This window comes from Lycorma delicatula, chromosome 11, assembly GCF_047948215.1.
Source record: "Lycorma delicatula isolate Av1 chromosome 11, ASM4794821v1, whole genome shotgun sequence".
Taxonomy (NCBI): domain Eukaryota; kingdom Metazoa; phylum Arthropoda; class Insecta; order Hemiptera; family Fulgoridae; genus Lycorma; species Lycorma delicatula.
The window spans coordinates 53,686,545-53,710,222 of NC_134465.1; the positions used below are offsets into that span (position 1 = coordinate 53,686,545).

A 23,678-nucleotide genomic window follows, 5' to 3' on the forward strand; every position below is an offset into this window, starting at 1 on the left:
AAATTCACAACTAATATTCACCAACTCAAAAATTTCTTTTTACATACCTTAGAATATTTCAATCTGAGCTCCACTGGTCACTTACAAACATCCAACCGATAATCAACTTCTGTCCAGGTCCACTAGATCATCACAGGTGTAACTGTGGCAATAGCAGTGGTAATCATCCGTTGTCTTAAATGTTACATCCTGTAGACAACGTTTTTAACGAATGCCCATAGAAAAAACTGTAGGGATGTAAATCTGGGCTCCTCAGAGGCCAAAACACATGACCGGCCCTACCAATCCGCATTGCATTGTGGTGTTAGGCATATCGACTCAAAGTCACAGCTGGTCACATCTAAAAAAAATTTGATCAAATCCTGATTATTTTACTGTTCCAATTAAAACTTTACCTCAGTTACATAGAGAAATGTAACCTTTTTGATGATCCTGTATTTAAAAACTGTTAAATTTTATTATATCATTTTAACCAGTTTGTAAATTTAAATGAATAAAAGATTCCTTTTACTTTAAATGACTTGTACAGTGGTCTAAAGTAATCGAGAATGGTTTTCTGTCATGATTGTAAGGAATGAAAGGAAAAAGCCAACTTCCCAGTTACCTTTTTATTTTAAACAATATTGCCAACTTGTAATATTATCAGTAGCTGTAAACAGTGTCACAAAGATATAAACCGTAATAAATTCAAAACTATTTTAGTCAGCCTAAATTACTTATATATCATCAAACCACTCCTTTTAATGTACATCTATATTTATTTATTTCATAATTACCATCTATTTATTTCTTTGAATTTTATTAAGTATGGTATTAATGTATTAATGTTTTATATAATAGTTTCCACTTATCAACAGTCTTTAATAGTAATGTTCGAGCGCTTTTGTATTATTAATCCATTCTCAGGAACAATGGTGTGTTATACATTATAATTATTTACTTCACATATCATTAATTATACTAAATTGAATTTTATAAAAATATAAGTATAACAATTGATGATCGTCAAAAGGTAAAATAAAGTTAACGTTATCCGTCATGTCAGTATGAAGGTCTCAATTGTTAAGTTTATTAATATGAAGCAGTATTACTAACCTAAGAATCAAAATTATTGTTTAATATTTGTTTGAATAATACATCATTTTTAATTTCATTTGTTTGTTTATCAAACTTTTATTATTTATTATATATAATACTTTTCTATAATATTTGTTTTATGAAAGTTATTGTAATATTCAAAAATGTTAATAAAGTTATTTAAGTTGTAATTATGATTATTTTCTAAGATATGTCTAGCAAAATTGGATTATTCTTTATTTATACAATTATTGTGTTCATTAATTCTAATCGAAAAAGATCGGCAAGTCATCCCAATATATTCCAGATTGCAATTTGCGCATTTTGAACTGTATACTCAGTGTTTATTTAAATTAAATTTATTGTTGTTTTATTATTCTAGTAGGATCTCTGTTATTTATATAGTTAATTATTTTTTGTATATGCAGTTTTTAGTTCAAAGGATTTAAATATTTTATTGATTTTTTAAAAATTAATATTATATTCAGTTTTAGCATATTTGTATCCATTATTATTATTTAATAGCTTTATATAATTTTTTTTGTTTTAGTATATAATTTATTTATTAGGTTTTTGTTGTATCCATTAGTTATAGCTATATGTGTGATATTACTTAATTCAATGTTTAATTTTATATTGTTACGTTTTAAATATTTCATACCCTTGATAATGATTTAAACATTGAGATTTTTTGATTCCAAGGATGAAATGAATTATAATAATGGATTATGGTGTCCTATTTAATGGGTTTCCTAGATATTTTGATATCAACTTTATTGTTATAATTTTTATATCCAAAAAAATTATGCAATTATTTTCTCGATCTAAGGTGAATTTAATGTCATTATTTAAGGAGTTCATTTCTTCAATTATTTTATTTTATTCATCTTTAAATTGTTGATCATATATGATCATTATGTCATCCACATATTTTTTATATATTGAAATTTTATTTTTATTAAATATATTATATAGATTATTCTCTAATTCATTCATGAAAATGTTAGGTGAAATAGCTGAAAGTGGTGATCCCTTAATGAGACCTTTCTCTTGCTGGTAACACTTATTAAATTCTAAATAATAGTATTTAATACATAATTTTAATAGATTTATTAATTTGTGTGTAATGTTATTGGCTATTTTTAATTAAATTAAAATATAAATTATATTAATGATTTCATTAGTATTAATATTAGTAAACATGTCTTTTATGTCTAATGTTGTTAGGTTGGTTGTGTTATTTATATTTATATTATTGATTATGTCTAAAAATTCGTATCCATTTTTTAGATTATATTTATTGTCAATTTTAATATATGTTTTTAAGGTATGTAGAAATTTGCTTAATGTGTATGTAGGTAAATTAATACAATTTATTAAAGGTCTCATAGGTGTATCAGGTTTATGTATTTTAGATAGTACTTTTAATATAGGAGCTTTTTTATTAGTTAATTTAAATTCTCGTTTAATGTATTCATCCCTGAAAATATATTTTCATTTTTTAATGTGACTCTATTGATGTGTTCTCTATTGGAAGTGATATCATATTATAGAAAAATATTATGTATACTTAAATAATAAAAGTTTGATAAATGAACAAACAAAATTTGAAAATTTGGTATTATTCAGATAATTAAATAATAATTTCAGAAATATTAAATAATAATTTTGATTCTTAGGTTGGTAATACTGCTTCATACTAATAAACAACAATTGAGACCTTCATACTGACAGAACGAACAACATTAACTTTATTTTACCTTCTGATGATCAATTGTTATATTTATATTTTTATAAAATTCAGTTTAGTATAATTAATTATATGTGAAGTAAATAATTATAATGTATAACACACCATTGTTCCTGAGAATGGATTAATAACCCAAAAGCGCTTGAACATTATTATTAAAGATTGTTGGTAAGTGGAAACTATTATAAAAATAACCTACATTATTATTGTGCTGCAACACCAAGCTTTGTAAACTCCTTATAAAATAACTTCGCCACTTTGTTACCCACATAGTAATTAACTCCATCTATTAGCTCCATAGATTTCAATGCATTAGCTAGCCAAACTCTCATCTTGGTGAAGAAATAGTAATGATTTTGTGCTAAAGAAATATGATTAAAACCTCCACCTGAACTGCTCAAGTGAAGCCTAGTACTACTTCTACAGTTGGGGCTCAAGTTGTCATTGAGAACTAGTATGTGGTTTGTTTTGGATGACCTCAAAAGTCTTAAGTGTTCCGTATGATGTTTTGATACAATTATGGTTGTCCCAGGTTCCAAGAAAATCCCCTTGCAATCCCAAAACATTGTAACCTTAATTTTTCATTTTGATAATGTCTGCATGAATTTCTTTGCTTGTTAGGTGAACAAATATGTGTGTTCATTTAACTTGGGAATATTTTTTATTATTATCATACAAGTGACACAGTTGATGAATCTCAGTAGTGCTGTGTTTTCATTTACAGAGAAAAAATTTCCCTGCGCATGTTACAGGAGATGTATGATAGTATAACAGTTTCTGTGTTTCATCGATTGTTGTTTCACCAGCTTGAAACAGAATGTATGGCAAATGGGTATTTAACAAGATTATAGATTGCTGGCAGCTATTGTGCATGAACATGTTGTTATGGTAATCAATTTCTTTTCTATGGCCAATCATAGTTTAAATTTGGATTAGCCTAGTAAATAAATATCTTTTTGTGTTAATTGGATAATTAATGTGTGTGCAGTTTAAAATGGCTTTAAATAGTAAAATAAAATTGATGGATAGGACAATGAACCACGATGTGTAATCAGATGGTTTTATTACTCCTCAAATGTTCAGAGGATAACATCTTTAAAAGTGAAGGATGTGAAAGTCATGCCAGTTCCTGAAGCTTACCAAAGTTAAACAATTTAAGTGTAGTTTGTATATATTATTGACCAACCATTGCAGTCAACACCACCTGAAATTATTAAAATAAATTTTTACTTTCATGGTTATAGCAATATATAATGCTATAGCTATAACAGGAAAGTACAGGGTGTCCCATTTAAAATGCAACCCACCAATCAGCCTTCTATATTTGAATTGACTACCCAACTTCCTACATTTCACCCGAATTGACTTGTCCAACAAGTTAACATCACATTGATTCAGTTGACTGCTACTGATAGCCATAACATAGCGATCATAATGCTCAGTGCATTGTTAGAGATTGTTTTCACAAGACAAATGCGTTTTTATTCTTGAGCTTTACTTTAGCATGCGATCAGTGGTTGCATTGCAAAAATTCTTTTGTTATAACTACCGTGATAAACCAGCACCTAACAAGACATCAGTTTTGAGGTTGGTGGTTAAATTTAGAGAGTGAGGTTCTGTTAATAACTAGGAACACAAATGGTCGATGACAATGTTGACTGGAGATACATTTGCTGAAATCAAAGACCGATTAACTGCTTCACAAAAAAAAAAACCAATTAGACGCTTATCAGTTGAAATGAATTTACCAAAATCAACCATTCATTAGATGACAAAAAATTAAACTTATGACCATATCGAATACAAACAGTTCATCAACTTCTTGATCCAGACAAAGAAAAATGGCTAGGATATTGTCATTGGTTTCATCGATTCATATGTGAGGGTACTCATGTTATGGTTTCAAATTTTTTCACTGACAAGGCGTGGTTTCATCTGGACGGCTACGCGTAAACAGCCATAACAGTAGGATTTAGAGTGCTGAAAATTCCCACGCATATCATGAAAAATAATTGTACGTCCAGAAAAAAAAAATTCCCTCTTTTCTTCAAGTACACCATTATTGGAGAACAATATCAGAATATTTTATTGCAATTCATTACACTCTTGAAAGAGGGAGATCGATACTGTTGGTTACATACATTTAATTTCTGATTTCGTTAACAAATTCTTTAGTGATCGTATTATTTGTCCTATCTTGTAGCCAGCAAGATCTCCTTATTCAACTGTGCTAGATTTTTTCTTTAAGGATACGTCAAAAAAATAGATTTAATTAAATTGTAAATAATCTACAAATTTTTTTTTTAATTGCGATGCTTAAAATAATATATTTAAGTCCAAATAATGTATTATTGTCTGACGGATGTTTGTGCATATGCATATACATTTATCGGCCCGTATGTGACCGATTTTTTTCAAACTTCATTGATAGGTACTACCTTCAGGGTAGTACCCTGAAGGAATTTATTCAATTTTTGCAAAAAATTGAATAAAGAGGTGGGTGTTTTGGCCAAAATAAAATAAAAAATCGTTGCTGGGGGACTTAAGCAAAAACCTTTTCTTAAAGTAGAAATCTTTTTTTATTAAGATCACAAATCACCAAAATAATTTATTTAATATTCACCTCTCTCCAAAATATGACTATATTAAATATAAATATATTACATTTGTTTAACTATATATTGCTTCAGAAAAGAAGTTAATGGAAGATTTTTTGATCTATATTTTCTACATCACTAGGCCTTTAAACCACTATAAAAGATATTTTCCTATCTCACTCCAATAATCTCTGTGGTAATGAAAAATCCTTTGTAAAGTTTAAATCCATCTCACAAGCTATCCATTGCATTTAAAATGTAAGAATCTGGTTTTCCTGACTGCCCTTACTCTTTAGTATTTTTTGGAAAAAAAATTAACCAAACATTTTCACCCCTTCCTAGAAAATTACAACTGTTTATTTAGAATTATAGCTGTATTATTGAAGCTTTAAATAATATTAAAAATGTTTTTTTTTTTTAATTTCCTATCACCACTTGGAGATTATTTTCTTAAAAAATTAATTTTACCCCAAATGCCTACGCTTGAGTTTGGGAGCTGCCAAAATGAAAAAAAATTGTTTTTTTTAATATTTTTTTAGCTTCTTTCACGCTAAAAAAGTGAATTGAATTAACTTGACCAGGATAGTTCGGAATATAATGCAATTCATTGTCGACTTTTATTTTTTTTAAATCAATAAACAATTCCTCAGTCTTTTTCTTTTGATTTAATATATTATGCAGTCATATTTCATCATGTGAACAACTTATTTGTGATTTTATTTAATTCTGTTTTTATTTTTATTCTTTTTTTTTATAGACTCACCAAGTATGTTGGTAACTTTTATTTATAATAATGTTCCACAAAAGTTAACTATGAAACTTCCATTAACTATTAATAAGTTTTTTGAACCGACTGAAATGAATGGAGAGTCATTTTTTGCTAGATGGAAGAATCTTGGAGGGTAAGTTATTTTAAAAAATATATTATTTATTATTTTACTATGATTTTGGTATTAATAATATTATTTTATATATAATAATAGATGAGGAAAAAAACTTATAGTTTTTTTCTCTAAGCAATTCAGTATTTTGTATATTATGAAGGTAAGTGAAAAAGAAAAGATTTAAGTTAGGTGTTGATAAAAGATGTTATATATACATAAAAGAATATCTATGGAAAATTGTTTATGAATATGACAAATACATTTGTACTTCATGATTCACATAGATATATGCAATCATTATACCGTTCTTTATTTATTTTATTAATTGTATAACTTGCATATCTCTTCTGATTAGAATTGTTGGGTCATTAATATTTTTGGGTTCTTATTTATTGTATTACCAATGATGTCTAGTGTATATTGTGCAGTGGTAAAATTTTAGTTTCAGCATTTTGTTTTTTTTTTGCACAGAATTTTATATATTTAAGAATTGACTTTTTAAAAATGTTACATTGTACAGATCTTTTAAGGAAGTTTTGTTTCAATTTTATTTATTTTGAATGCTTTATCATTTTTATTAGGGAATTAATTTTTCATTTTCTGCACTGATTTATTCTAAAATTTATCAAAACAATTTACAAAAATTCTTTCCCTCTCTGCCTCTTGCCTTTTTTATCGGATTTTTGTAATTATTTCTGAACTGATTATTTTTTCCGTGTAATGTACTTAAGAATTTTTATCAGGGTGTTTAAAGATTTATTTTCTCAAATTAATCAGTGATATTTTCTGTTCTTGATAGTACTATATTTGTTTTTAGTTTGTTTTTCTATGATTTGGGTATTACTTATCGATGCAGTTATATCAGAAGAATCTTTTTTTTTCTTCTTAATTTGTGTGTTATTTGTGTGTCCCATAACTGTATTGACTGCAGTCAACATTACACAATAGACAAAGCTACTTTCAAAAATGGGATAGTCATTCCCAAAATCAACAAGATCTCAAACATATTAACAAAGTGAAAAATGTATTTTACTATTGCCTTCCTCACTGAGCCAAATATGTGGTTGCACATCAGCATGCCAAGCCCGCTGAAATAGAGATGACTTTCAGTCTAAAATTTTACTCAGTTCATTAATGGGGCAAATTGTAATTGAATTTTAATTTTTAGGAATCCACAAAAATCACAGAAAATATTTAGAGCTTCTCAACCTATGGATACAACTGCAACTAGAACTAAGGTGCTCGGGTTTGGTATGCAGTTATTAGACGGTATAGATCCAAATCCAGAAAATTTTGTTTGTGCTGGTATAGTCCATACTCGAACACAACAGATTGGCTGTCTACTTCGATTAGAACCAAACAGACAAGCCCAGGTAAGTTTATCTATTCATTTTTTTAAAATCACTTTTTTCTTTTTTCTTTCCTTGAGTATGTTGGAAGCCACTTAATGTGATCACATTAGGAGAAACCCTTACATTTAAAGCTTTTTAATGTAAACTGCTACATTATATTAATCTCGTACTTGTGCGCGCGTGTGTGTGTACATGTGGTGATTTTTTTTACCCATAAAAAATTCTGAAATGATGTTTTTCAGATTTTTTTAAAAAATTTGTTAGTATAAAACTGGAAAGATGTAATTTGATTTAGAACCATGAGCTTGCTGACTGCACACATTTCAATAGAGTATATCCACCACTATATTTTTGGTATTGTATATTAAAAACTTTTCCACTCTGGATGCTCCATTTATTAGCAGTTAACCAAAAACACATTAGACTGAACATTTCTCAAGGTTGTTTAGACTTATTTAAACACAGTTTCACTGAGTTTCTTTGATGTTTTACAACAGTAGATGAAGTACAGATTAAACATTAAATGTGGAGGCCAAACAGTTAGTGGAATCGGGTAAAATTATGTCAAAGAAAGTGAAAATGTTAATCTGCAGGAGTAGTCATGAGCATGGTTTTTTTTAGGATTCTCATGGTTGTTGTTCATAGACCGTCTGAAAAAGAGTGGACCATCACTGGGGAGTATTACACTTTACTGCTGGACCAATCTAGGATGCTATTTAGGCCAAACATCCACTGCTGGACTGATAATGCGCTTGCACACACATCTCAGTTTGTTGCTGCAAAACCTGTGCTTTGAAGTATTTTATGTGGCACCACATTCATTGGATTTGTCTCCCAGAAATTACTTCTTCAACATGAAGAACTGGCTTGCTGGACTAAGATTCACCTAATAAAACATATGATCAAAGCTGAGTTGCCCACTTATTTTGGAGAATTGGATAAATTATATTTTACTGAGTATATTAAAAAGTTGGAATGACATTGATCAAAGTGTATGAATTACAAGGTTACTAAATCAAAAAATTCAGAAAGATCAGATTTTCCTGTCAGGCTGAGAACGTTTTTAATAGCCCTCATATTACTCGCATAGAAACTATAGCAAGAGATGAAACAGTTCTATTCGGAGGAAAGCTGATAGCCCCCTCCTGGCCAGTGGTTGCCCATCATAATCATTATTCTGTAAAAATTTATTAATTTCTACCCAGATAGCAGCAGCACATTACTGAGCAGAAAAAAATGGTTTTTCTCAAGAAGTAAGAACCCCATGAGAGAAAGTTAAGGGTTCCTAAAAGCAATAGATTTGATTCTTCCTTGTTTTGTGTGGCATGTAGAAGCAGAAGCTGCAAGTTGTAAATAGTCCAGTCATATTGTTTTCACTCTGGGATTGGCTGCTCTTGAAACGCTTAAGAATTTTTTATTGACAACAGGCATTTAAATCCAGTTAAATGTAATCACAGTACTTAAAAAAGATTCCACAGATCCCATGGCATTAGGCATTCTTTACCACTTTTTATGTTAATTTTCTTTTACTATGATTAATTCATCATAGCTCTATGGGAAGATGAAATGGATACTTTTAATGTGTAAAAAACCAGCATAGATTTGATTTGAACCTGGAGTCTGAATGTAAGCCTATGAAATTACCACACATTACTTTTTAGATATAATTATTAAATTGTTTTTTTCTCTTTTTTTTATAGATGTATCGTTTAACAGTGCGGTCAAGCAAAGAAACCGTTTCACAAGAGATCTGCGAGTTACTTTCAGATCAGTTTTAATTTTTAAGATTGTAAAACTGATTTATAATGAATGGATTTATTAAGAGAGGTACACACCTTTTTTGTTTGTTTTTTCTAATTATTATTGAATTGTTAATTTATTACATTGCATTGATGATTAATGGTCAACCAGACTATTGCTTCTTATACTGACCGTAGCAGAAAGAAAAAATTTATATATAACACAAAAATGATTGAACAATGATGTTATTATCTTTAAGATTTATTACCATACCATATATATATATATATATATATATATATATATATATATATATATATATATATATATATATTATTAAATGAAATATATTAAAAGAGATAGTGATCTGGTCATAAAAGTGAACTTTATGTCATTAATTTTGAGGTATTTTATATACCATGTAAGTATGTATATTTATAAAATACATTACTGTATGATGAAATACAAAAAAAAAGAACTGATATTAGTTAAAATTATAAAATAACATTATAATTGTATGTTGTTATTTATTGTAGTATTTATTAATAATAATAATAATATTATTATTATTGATGATATAAGTATTTATGTTCCAATTAAACTTCTTTATTATGTAATTGATTTTTTTGATTAAGTTACATAATTACAAATTTATTATTTTGTTATTATTTATTTGTTTGTTGTAATTAACTATTATTAATATCATTTATTCAAGTCCTATTATGATTGATTTATTTGAGGTTGATGAGAAAGAAACGCCTGCCAATGCACAGTAACTGGTTTGTATTCTACATCACTTGATGTTGCTTGTTGCTGGTTTTATTCCTCTGAAGTTTAGTACTGATGGTTCCAGTATTATTGAATGTGCATTAATTCTTTGTGTGGCAATATGTTACTTGAGTAGGAGCAGTTGTAAGACTTAAAATTGGCAAATACATATTTTAGGCTAATGCAGGCCCAAAATTCCACAGAAAATTCAATTTTTCATCAGATGAAAATCTTTATCATTTTTATTTATCTTTAATCTAATTAAAGAAAAAATTTGAAAATTTTTATTTATGTTTTAGTTTTTGATTATTTTGATAAATTAATGAGTTTTTTATGGTTTACTTAATTAAAAATGTATACAGCATTGACACTAATTTGATTATACAGAGAAACATACCTACATTTTTCCTTAATTTATTTTTATTAAAAAGTAAAAAGTCATTTATCTTGCATGAGAAAAAAATTAGGAATGTCATCATTATTATTATTATTATATAAGCATATGCAAAATGGATAAAATTTTGTTCCCTTCTATTTATGCTGCTAGTTTATCACTTTTTACTGTTCTAAGAACGATAATGCAGCATATTTCTCATATCAATATGCTTACCTCCACCGTAGGCAAAGAATAATGTTACTAATTGTTTACTATAGAAGGCTATTTGATATCAGAATTATTATTGTTATATATGTCACTTAAGCGGCTCTGTAATTTTTAAATATTTTTTTAAAAACATTACCAAGTGTAAAACGATTGTAAATAAAATTATATTTTGCATGCCTTTAATAACTTTATGACTTAACACAAAGAAAAATTTAAGTTGAATTTAAAATGGACTAAATTTAATGAATATGATAAACATTATAACTTTTTCTAAGGTTTATTAATCTTCAACTGAATTATTGCTTGGTTATCATTGAAAACAGTTTAATCATTATTATTGCTGTTCTATACATTTTTTTTCTGTAATCTGTGTATTGTTGACCGAGAATAATATCAACAGAAATCAATTTCTTGAGTGATAAAATTTCCAATAAAATTAAATTTGTGTTTGCCTGAAATGAGACATGATTTTGTTTTTTATTATACTGTGGTCAAAAGTTGAGCATCTAAAAAAATATCAATAAATAATAAAACTATTACTAGATTCCATTATTTTAATATTATTTATGAAAATACCTTTTATATAACTATATTTTTTTCAGTTTCAATTTTTATGTTGATTCTCATTTCTTAAAACATTTAGAACTGTTATGACAAACTGATAGCATTATTTTTTTAGAAGTTTTCACAGGAAAAAATTTGGTGATATATCAAGAGATGGCCCATGATTCTTTAAAATGAGATCAAATATATTCATGTTCTTAGCTACTGCATTGCATAAATTTATCTTTAAAATTGTGTTTTTACTTCTGAATTTGAAACTGCAAATCTGTATGCTCATGACTACTTAACTTAAACACAATGATGATATCATTGTAGCTGTAATAAAAATACAACTGCTTAACCTTTCTAATACTACTTTATTTTTTATTGAATGGAATACCCACTCATTACTCAAGTATGTGGAGTTACTTTTCAGTGATGAGGAATTATTTTTATTTTTTATTTTAATGGTCATCCAAATCTCTCTTTTTCTGTAATTTGCATTATAATTGAAAGTCCAGGTATTTTTTTTTTTTTTGTTAATTTTGAAACTCTTAAATTAATAAAATTTTGGCACTTATCCAAACTGATGAATGCCTTAGTAAATTTTTAGTTATGTATCATCACAAGAATACCTGAGTATTACTACATGTATACATGTAAAAATAGAGCACAGTTGCAATGGGCCTAGATGGGATTATTATGTGGTAATCGTTGATGCTAGCATTATATAATGCTAGTGTCCTTACAATAGTCTTAACATAGACTGAACTGCATTTGTTGATATTAGATTTAACTTATCAATAGCAAATGAAGTTAATTTTAAAGTCGATTTGGTATAATTTATGACAATTTAAACATTATTGTGGTTATGCTGCTGTGACAATATTAAACTACAGATTAAGTATGAAAACGAGTATATCTGGTAGGCTGTAAAGCTATACAGTAGCTGTTACGTTTATATAAAATTGATTGTTAAAAGTTTAAATGTTATGATCTACATTATTTAAGCCTTTTTCTTCCATATGAAATTATCATATCAGTTATAGGAAAAATAGGAAGTAAATTCTTATGTATCACTACATATAGTCAGTGGAGTTATTGATAATTATTTATTTTAAATGCTTATAAAATTTTTTTTGTTGGTCTATAATTTTTATTTTGGAATAAAATCTGGGCAATTGAGATCATGTAATGTAGATATCAAGCCAGTAATATTGCACAAGTTCTTTAAAAAAAAATCCAGTTGTCTCTTTCTTATTAATCCTTATGATCTATCTTGCTTCTATATAAATTTACTTTAAAAATAGTCTGATGTAATAGTAGTGTATTTAGAACATTATAATTTTATTCTTTTTTTATTCATGAGTGTAATGTTTTCTCATTATTGTTACATTACATTACTAATTATTTATTTTTCAGAATTAAAAATTATTTTATTGCTGTAGTTAATTATATGAAATGCGTTAGATAATTATACTTTCATATAAATTTCTATTTTTTTTTTTAATTTGTGTTTTTATTTTTTTTTATTGTATCTTTTATTTTTTACCATTTTATGTAACTTTATTTATAAATTTGTATTATATTAATAACAATTAAAATTATTATTATTATTATTATTATTATAATATATTTATATGTATAATTTTTATTTTATATATATATATATATATATATATATATATATAAATATGTATCTTTGCCTTTTTCTTTCTCTCCATTTCAGTTGCTTGTGGTTGGTTTCTTGTTGTAAGTTTTCAATTTTTACTTTGATTCATAGTGTCAATATATGTATATAGTAATAAGTCGTGATATAAATTATCCTTTATCATCATCATTATAAAGCAGAATTGTATGAAACTTATTCATATGATTAAAAAATCATTGTTATAATTGTTTAAATGCTTTGGTCATTTACCCCACCATTATATATTAATTTATTTTTTTATGACTTGTTTTATTGTTTATTTTTATGTAATAAAAATAATAAGATTTATAAGATAAAATAATAATCAATATAATAAGATAATTAGTAAAAAAGAATCTATATATTAAACTGGTGCTATTTATTAAATTAAATACAAACCAGTTATTTTTTTTTTTAGTAGGCCGTGACATTAAATTCAGTGTGTGATCTATATATTTTTTTGTGCCGACCAACTTATAAGAATTACTAAAATAAATTTACAGAATTGTAATTTAGGCCTATAATTTAAATTAATAAATAAGTAAACCATGAGACCACGGTCCATATAATTGTAATTTGCGTTAAAATGGAGTGGGTCCTTAAGTTCAAAGTATTCAAAATATTTTGGAGTATTCGAAAGTAATAAAGGTAAATATACTCTGTTGTTAGAGATTACAGTAATTGACATCTAATTTCTGTGTTATTGTCTTTTCGGTCCTCCAACACTAATTCTGGTTACTCCCGAGATTTTAGGTTGTATTAGCAAGTTTCATTTTGTAAATTTATTAAAAGCTTTAAATTTAACATTCAGTAATAGGGAGACATATTTTCATTTACAGCCTATATTGTTTGTCAGGATTTTTATGCTAGTTTAAAATCTGGCGTAAAAATAGAACTGTCTTATCAAATTAAAAATTATAATTAAAAAAAAAAAAATCCTTTAAATAAGACTAGATAATGCATTTAACACATAAATACAGAGCAAAGTTCATGTAAAATTATTGTACTAGTATGAAAACAGTAGTAGAGTATTTAAATTTTAGAAATTTATTTTCTTTTAATACAGATTTTACTTAAATTAACTAAGGTAAAATAAAGAACAATATCACAATTCTTTTTTTAATTGATGTAATTGTTTTGAGAAAGAATATTTTTTACATACGTCGAGGTTTATGGCTTTTAGCCCAAATTATAATTAACTATTTATTTTTTTGTTAGAAGGGATTTGTCAGTCTAAATTACAGTTCTACAATAGAGCTTTTACTGTAAGATTTCTTTGTTTTCCTTACTGTGCTTGTTCACACTATGTTTTTAATATAAAAATTATGAGATTTTCTGTTAAGACATTAATTCTAATACTGTATAAAAAATGAAACAAACCTATTTTACCATGTAAGGTAATTCCTGTGCTTTGTATTGCTATAAAATCATTTTTATTCTTACTCTTTACAATTTTTTTTTAAATCTTGTATAATGTGATATAAGTAGGATTACACCACCAATAAATAATTGGTTCCTACCTTGTTTATTTGTTTCAGCGATAATACTAGAATAATGCTGATATTTTTTTATTAAATAATAACTAGTACAATACTATAGAATTTGTATCACCTTGGCAAATTTACGCTTATCAGAATTTTTAATATTATAAATTTAATATCTATACAAAATAAATTCATCTTCTAATCGTTAAAAGAAATTAAATATGCCAGATAGTAAATCTGTATAGTTGACATAGTAAAATAAAAATAAAAAATTGGTTAATGAAATAAACGAAAGCAAATAGTTGCTAAAGTTGCTGATTGCAATGTTGAATTTTATATGAAAAAATCTTAAAAATTCCTTTAAAAGACATGCTTATATTTTTACTGATAATGTTATTTGTTAGCAGAAATTTTCCAAAATGTATATTAATATGTAAAGTTTATAATGTAACAATTTACCTTACTGTAATAAGTACATTTGTTTTGATCTGATTTAACTTTATTTTGAATTCTAGTTTGTGTTCAGATTATTAGAAATTCTGTTGATCAAAATTCTTAATTAACATTGCTCTCTGTATATTATAAAACGGTTATAAAATATTTCACAATTACAACTTCACTGCTTTTCCAGGTAACAGCAGTCGTTATAGGAATGATTTTTTATTTATATTTATCCTTTTATTACTTGGAGTTTTTTGTTTACTCACAAAGACAGTAATTTGTTATTTATTATATTTACATTTTATTCACTTTAGTGAATGTTAAGAATTAGTACATTTTTTGTGTTTCTTATCTTTTGGGCACTTAAAATGATTGGGCTATTTAAAGATTTATTCATAGATTAACAAACAGTTATCAGTTTATAATTAAATTATTTTGATAATTAGTTCAGCAAAATTGGCATCCTAGCAGCAGAATATAATTATTTTTAAAACTAATTTCTGTTTTTAACAGACATTTTTCTTCAGTGTTTAATACTTGTATGGTGATCTCTGCTTCATTCCTTTATATATAAATAAAATAAGCAATTGGATGATGTTATTTGCCATGTCTGATTGAAGCACTTCTCACTAATTTCTTTTACCTTGGTGTCAAATTTTTTAATACTGATGACATCATAACATCTTCCCAACTTGCCTTTCAATTTCCTTCTCTTTGGGTACAAAACCTGTTTCATCTGGTAATGTCTCCTTCCACAGCTTTTCATGCCGGGTCACCACAAATTATGTTCCGTGGATGAAATTAATTATAGATTTAAGCTGAGAATTGACAGCCACATCATAAGGTTTTAGGTAGGGTGTTTATTGGTTGTCATCTGTTTTTCTTTTTTCCACTACTTTCAGTCTTATGCTAGGAGATGCTATACCAGCTAAAGGGTGAATCCATTGAATTTGTGTTGGTTTTAGACAACCAGTTATAATGAACTGTATCATTCAGAGTTACATAGACATGATTCACGATATTATTAATAATATATAAGTTAATTGATTCTTTTTTTAATCTCTATTTATAGGCATAAAATAGTATCAGCGTATTTATTTTAAGAGTTCTTAAGAAAATATTAACCCTTAACATAAGACCTTTTTTCTTACATGAGATTGCCCTTTAATATTAAGATTATTGTAATCATGATGGCGGTATTCGATAATCTCCTATTTACTTCTCTCTTTTAAATATTCATAACCGTTCCTAAAATAGATTAAAACTCTGTTATTGGATTTTTTCTATTCATATTTCTTTATATGCCAAGAAAATTTTATTGTTTTCTCCTATGGATTAAAGTGGCTCAAATCATTTGCAAATTGTAATTTCTGCTTATTTCCATTATATAGTCTATATACAAAATTTTTAGAATTCAGTTCTATTTTAATCGTATTTTAAAGGAAATAGAACTGTAAATTTGTGATTTGTTCTCCCATACGCTACAATGTGTAAACCAAGTTTAATGTGTGTTAAATCTGCTCAAAGTAGTAAACCATGGTAGGTGTGTGTCAGTACATATATGAGGATACATTTTAGTTTTATTTACTGTTTGAGAAATATTTAAAAATATATATATATTTAATCTATTCCATTTACTATATTGTTTTGATTTTCTATTAATATCAAAAAAAAAACTAAAACAATTATAAAAAATTATCAAGATAAATGTATTCAATTGGTAAATATTACCAAATATTTTATTGATATATAAAATTTTCTTTTGTTACCACATGGTTCTGTGAACAGTGGATTCTTTATATAAAAAAGTACTAGTTAGCTTGAAGCAGTTGCTACTTTTAGATATCTACAATTAATTAACTTGTTTCAGACTAGATACAGGCTACACTGCTTGTAATAAAATATTTTTTGAGGATGCAGTATGAACTAGGTTTATGCTGTCATAATCAGTCATGTGGTAGATTTATTTAGGTTTGTATTTAGTTCTTCGTTTATTATCACAATATGCACTTAGTTTCACAGTTTTGACATTAAAGTGCCATTAAAATCAACTGTTTGTAATATAATAGTTTGTTTGTTTATAGTTTAATTATTTGTGAAAATTCATAAATAATGATAATGGATAAATTTGTGCTTAATGTAGATAAAGATATTGGCAGAATTCTATAATCAATGTGATCTATAATATATGGATATTTTTTCCTTTTTGTAAAATTAAGTGTTATTTGTCTCAAAATATAATGGTGGTTTTTAGGTCTAAAATCAGATATTTTGGTTTATCATTTTTATTTTTAAATATGTACAGCCAACAATTTACGAGGGTTTTCTGAAAAGTTTTGCGCCTAACACAGAAAGACATATTTTTTCTGTCACATCTAGTGTTATTTTTCAACAAGTCTCCTTTCAAGTTGATACACTTTTCCAGCGATGCTGTAACCTCTTTAACCCTTCCAAATAGTAGCTGGTCTTTCTCCACAAAGTAATTGGTGCTTATATATGCGATAACCTCCTCGTCTGATGAAAATCTCTTTCCTCCTAGCGAAACTTTAAGGATAGGAAACAAGAAAAAGTTGCTTGGTGATAGATCTGGTGAATACAGTGAGTGGTCAACCAATTCAAAGTGCAGTTTGTGAATTTTAGCCATGGTGATCGTTGAAGTGTAAGCAGGCGCATTGTTCTGATGGAAAAGCACTTTCTTCAGATGTGTAGTTTTTTGCAATTTCTGCCTTCAGCTTGTCAAGTAATGATGTGTAATACTGTCCCATTATTGTTTTACCTTTTTGAAGAATCTTTAAACAAAATTTTGTTACTATCCCAAAAAACAGTCGCCATCATCTTCTCAGCCACTAGAACCATCTTCGCCTTTTTCAGAGCAGTTCACCCTTTGCAGTCCACTGCACTGTTTTGACTGTTGTTTTGTCTTAGGGGTGTAGTGGTGGATCCACATTTCATCTAGTTATGAATCGATGCAAAATATCTGACTACTGAGTGTCCAAAATGGCTGAAATTTTAATGAGTACCTTTCAACGCATGCACAAATACATTCCCTAACTTTTGTTGACAACTGCTACCATCTTCATATTGAGGCTGAAAACTTTTCAGGCAATCCTCGTAATGTATCTTTCCTAATGTTCAAACATAAAAAGGGATTCTTGTTGAATCACTAGAGAACCCTCGTCTGACAATTCAGGTTATGTTACGTCATTTTTGAAAATGTTTTAAAAAATGCAGATTCAAAAATCGAATTTAAGTATAAATCGCAAAGATTTTTCATTGAACTTAAAAGTAATATTATACTTAATGTAAAGGAAAAATTAAACGTCAGACGGACATTTGATGAAACCCATTGCTAGAAATATATAACATATAAAACAAAGTGGTACAGATGTGTTTTTAAGTTAAAGGTACAAGGAAAAAGAAAGTAAAAGAAAAAACTTAATTCTGGATTCATATTGTAGAATAGAGGATATAAAATCAGTAATTTAAAGTGTTTAATTCTTTCATGTTGTGTTAAAGCATTAATTATGTATTAATGTTAGCAGTTTTATGATCAATTTACTTTATTAATATTGTTATTACTTTTTCATAATTTTCGTGATTATCACTATAATTTGATAAATTAATCTACCAGTGATGAAGGAGGATATTTTTGTTTACTATTAGGTTCATTAAAACGTTGTGGATTAATTTTTAATTATTCTATACGAAAATAATTAACTTAGAAAATTTTTTCATAATGCGGTGCTACAGCTGATTTTTTTATTAGAAATAGTTAATTTTTCAAGATAAATCATGGATATATACAAGTTGAGATGAGCAAGAGTTTTTTAAAAGGAAGCTGATGGCTTATCAAGAGGCTTTTTAGTTTCTGGACGAAAATTAATTTTTTGTAACATAAGGTTTGAGTTGAGCAACACAAAATTGTTATTTTTAATGTATTGTACCTGTTGTGGATAAAAAGACATGCTGATCTCCAGTTAGGTAGAATAGATGTCCGGTATCTTGAGGGAGACCTTGGAACATTTTTTTTATTGATTCAGTTTATTCCTCTTTGAATTGATTTATTATTCTCAAAAGTCTTATAGCTCAACCTGAATTTAGGTGCTTATCAAGTAAAGCTTGGTTTCCTTATTTTCTACTAAATTGTGCATAAGTAATTTTTTATTATACCTTCACTGTTTTGAAATTTACTCAAAAATTATTAAAATCTTATGTTTTGGTAAATTTTTGAATTTAATAATGGTAGATTTTTATAAATTATTTTTTTTTTCTTTTGTTTATCAGACTCATCAGTTTCAACTGGCTATATTAATCTTGTGTTTATTCATTTTAACTGCAGGAAAAATTAGAACCAGTTATACGTGGTAGTACTCATAATACCCATTTTTACCTACATCCTGATCCCGTAGGGGAAGACATCCACCATGTGACAGTTGCGGTTGTCATGCCACCCCCTCCGTACTTAGCCCTTATAGGCCTTAATGCAGTTCATCTTCGAAACCTTGACAAAAGACATCTCCCAGCCTTGTTCTTGCCTCAGTCAGATTGCCACCAATGCAAATGTCACATGTGACATTCCCGTCGGTGTATTACTATCCCTAAAAAACAACAAAACTAAAAACAAAAACATCTTATGTTAGTCTCAAACAAGACTGAGTAAACAAAATAGGGAAAGGAACTGAAACCACTACCTACTCGAAGATAAAAGAAGTGAGTTTTTACCCACAGTTAAAATAAAACAAACCAACAACAAAAAGTTAGCAATTACAAAACAAACAAAAGAAGAACATGGGAAAACCCAAGCAGCACCCTAAATACTCTCAGCAATACTTTCTTTTGTCAAATAGTGTATGAAATTCTCAACTATTATCCATTCAGCCTGGTTTCATCAATGACCCAGAGATGTAGCATCGACCTGATAATATCGAGCTGACAGATAGTCTTCGTGCTTATCAACTCATACTTTGAACAAGCATACAGAACATGCTGTACATCATCCAATTGTCCACATTGCAAACACATTCCTGAGTCCACCAGGCCGAACCTCCACAGCCTGTCCTGGAAAGTACTATGCCCAGAAAAATATTGTGTCATACTTATTCGGGTGTACCCAAGAGGCGCACTGCAAACTAACGACATCAGGAAACAGACCATTCCGTATAACATCCATCCTCTGCCACATCCCATTTGGCCTGCCATAAAGTATTACCATGTTGTTCAATTTCCCGAACTTTGTCAGAAGTTAACTCGGCTAACTTCTTGGTGACACAATGCTGTTGCTGCTCTTGACGCAATCAAGTCAATCAGTTTCACACCTGCAGTCACCAAGATCACCTCCTGTGAAATCATACAGTAGCCACCCGCTACCATTAAATGTATAAGGCGTTGAGCCCTTAACAATGTCCTGATAGCTTTTAAACTTTAGCCTATCTGCCCAAACAGGCACCAAATGTAACATAATTGCCTTGCAGATGCCCTTATACAGGATACTCATGGTTAAGACTCCAATCAGGATTGCTCACATGTCGATTACCAAAGAAGGCACTACAGGCCTTCTCCACGACATATTGAAGCTGCTTCTTGAATTGCATCTTCCCATCAAGAAATACCATGAGGTACTTTTGAGCCTGAACGTATTTTATGCACTGGCCTGCCATTGAAACACAAACCTGCCACCTCATTACCAAACAGCCTTTGATGAGCATTGTAGTGGTCTTCTCCAGCCTGAAAGTCATCTTATGTTGATGACCTCACAGGTCAAGTATCCTGCAAGTCTGATTGACTCTGAACTCAATCTCCCTCTGGGAGCAACTTTCGACCAGCAGGAGCCCATCATCAGCATAAGCCACTATGCGACACCCACTGGGCAACCTGAGCTGCAGAAGAGAATCGAACTCCACCACCATAACAAAGGATCCAATATGCTGCCCTGGGGACACTCCTTGAAAGCATCTTGCCTACCTCATGGCTGCCCTTGCAGAGCATCACATCCTGATCACTGAAGTGACTTCATTATCTGCAATTCACTCGCAGTGCATTCTCTTTTTTGCAGTTGATAAATGGTCGAGAGCCACCACAAATTGTTAAATGCCCCTGAAATGTCTAGGAAAATTCCCAGGACATATTCAATCTCACTGATCATCACCACACTTATGGAGTATGGCGTCTGGAGTACCTTTTCCGGGACGAAACCCGTACTGGTTCTCTATCAATAAGCCACGTTTACCAGCTGTGAAATGTAATCTTTATCTATAAAAAAACAAGTTGAATCAAACTTTTAATTCTGTTCTTTTTTTAAATGTCAGAAAATATGAACCATTGGTAAGCATAGTTGATTCTATCACTCCTTTCCTATTTCTGGTCATGTTATTTTTTAAATCCAAAAAAAAATGTTGGTTTAAGTTCATGTTTGGTGAATGATAATACTTGTAAAAACTGAAAATTAGTGCTTAAGTGACTGTAAGATGAGATAAAAATTTTAATTTTATCGTAAGTTTTTTCCCATTCAGTTAAACATAATTGTACATCTTACTAGTTTGAAGCTTTTTAATTTTTCAATTCATTGTAATGTTTTTATAACACAGAAACATGTAATACATATGGTCTAAACTGCTTAAAAACAAAAAGCGATTGCTAAGGTTGAATTTCAGAGTAGTGTCATACTATAAAATAATCTCAGATCTGTGTGTGATAAAATCAATTTTGTGGTTTTATTTTACTTTCTTTGTTTTTTTTTTTTTAAAAAGAAGAAAATTTAGTGAAAAATGTTTAATATTAATATCATTGTAATTTTGGTAATATTTTGTTCTAAAATCAGTTAACAAGAATGTTATTTAATAAAATTATCGACAATAAAGTGCTTTTAGTATAATTAAGAATTAAATAAAAACTGTATGTAAAGTTTACTTAACATTTTGTATGTTTGTGTTAGTAGCAATAACATGCATTCATTATAAATGTTAATGAAAGCATGTTGTCATATATATATAAAATATTATTTATCTGTAGGGATGTGTGAATCGTTTGTATATTAAATTCTGTACAGATTAATTATTATTTTATGCATTTTTAAATAGTTTTTACCTTCTATATTTATTTTTATAGCTAAATTTTTAATGTTAACGTAGTTATATAAGTATTAAATGTTGTTGGTAATTTGTATTTTAATGTTTATATAATATATATATGTAATGTATATTATGATAAATAATGTTATTGGTTTGGTGTTTTGTATAATTGATTTTTTTTAAATCTGTTATTTAGTGTATGTTAACTGAAAATAAACTTATTCTGTATGTATGGATTCTATTAAGATTGCATTCATGTAGGAATTAAAAATCTTGATGTTGTTTTTATAGCACCTGTGTGGTTTTTAATCACTCATAATTTTAAGTTTTCTTCTTTGAAAAAACAACAGCAATAATCATTGAATTTCTCTCATTCTTTGCTGATGTTTTAAAACAAAACTGTTTTGATAATGTTCTTTAATTGATATGATATTCTAGAAATCTCCCAATTTTCTTTTGCATCTTTGTTGAATCAGGGTCCAAAAAACAGCTGCGTTATTTGTTTTGTGTAATAATAGTGTACACATGATACAGCTCTGGTTACTTCCATGGATTGCCAATGCTATTAATCTGACTTAGTCTCATAACTGTCAGTCATTTTCATTACTTTAATACTAATTTGGATAGTTTCTAAATTACTTATATATATATATTTCTATATTACCAATTCATATAAATGTGGTTACAAGTTGGTAGACCTGGTAATTAATGCAGACAAAATTCACTATCAGTCGGAAGGAAACGTATGTGTAGTATTCATATCGTAATAAAAGTATTATTATTGAAAATGTTTCCGTTAAATTTTTTTAAGAATATTATTTGAAATTATTTTCTTTAGAAAACTACTTGTTATTTTTATGCGTTTGTAGTATTGATTTTAGTAGAAATTTTAAAATTAATTTACATCACAAAAGTTTAATATATATATATATATTTGAGATGCTGAGAAGCATTATAGTGTAAGTCTACCTCTTGTATTTTTCATAAAGTATGAGTTTTTTATTCATTTTCATAAAAAATGAGAATTTTTTAAAAGTAATTAAATATTGTCTTAAGGCTTAGAAAATTATTAAAATATATTAACGCTTTCTAAAATATGGCCAAAAAAGTAATAAATGAGATTTCAAGTAATTAAGATTGACGTCATCGTTAAGTTTCTATGTATTTACTTGGAAGAAATAATGGGTTATAATTATGTTAAACTTATGACAATTTTTTATTGTTAATTTTTTTATAATATTTAACATGAAATAAGTTTTTGTTTATTTCCATTCAAAAAGTGTTTATAATAAAATAGACATTAAGATGTACATCATCAAAGAAATAGTCTTATTCTTCTTCCTTATCATCATAAATTAACGTTTTGGAGTTTCTAACATCTTCGAAGAAAAAATGTTGAATTGGTCAAGTAACTTTAATAAATATAAAATATCTCTTTTGTTAAAAGACAGTCGATCATACATAAGCTATCGTACAACCTTTCTTCTATAACGACTCCCAAACTCCTTGGATGATCCAACTTGTTGGATTTAACATTCAACTTACTGAAGGACGTTTCTTCATCCAGTTTGTATTTTTTCATAATTGAGAATGGCTTTTCTTTTTTGTAAGAAAGCCATATCTTCAACCAAATTACATTATCATTTTCAACATTCTTCTTGTGTTATATGCTGATATTTTT

The 23,678-nt window shown here is 27.9% G+C and overlaps 1 protein-coding gene across 3 annotated transcripts in view; it reads left to right on the plus strand.

Moving 5' to 3' along the window:
• AP-2alpha (adaptor protein complex 2, subunit alpha) overlaps positions 1–23,678 on the plus strand; it is a 125,734-nt gene that overhangs the window by 86,236 nt on the left and 15,820 nt on the right. For 2 of the 3 annotated variants that reach the window (XM_075378557.1, XM_075378559.1), the window contains exons 18-20: positions 6,182–6,326; positions 7,477–7,681; positions 9,361–9,659. In XM_075378557.1, coding sequence (XP_075234672.1) covers positions 6,182–6,326; positions 7,477–7,681; positions 9,361–9,438 — 428 coding nt within the window. In that variant the 3' untranslated portion in view covers positions 9,439–9,659. Of the gene's footprint in view, positions 1–6,181; positions 6,327–7,476; positions 7,682–9,360; positions 9,660–23,678 lie in introns of those variants that run through there. The other variant, XM_075378558.1, reaches the window with a different exon arrangement.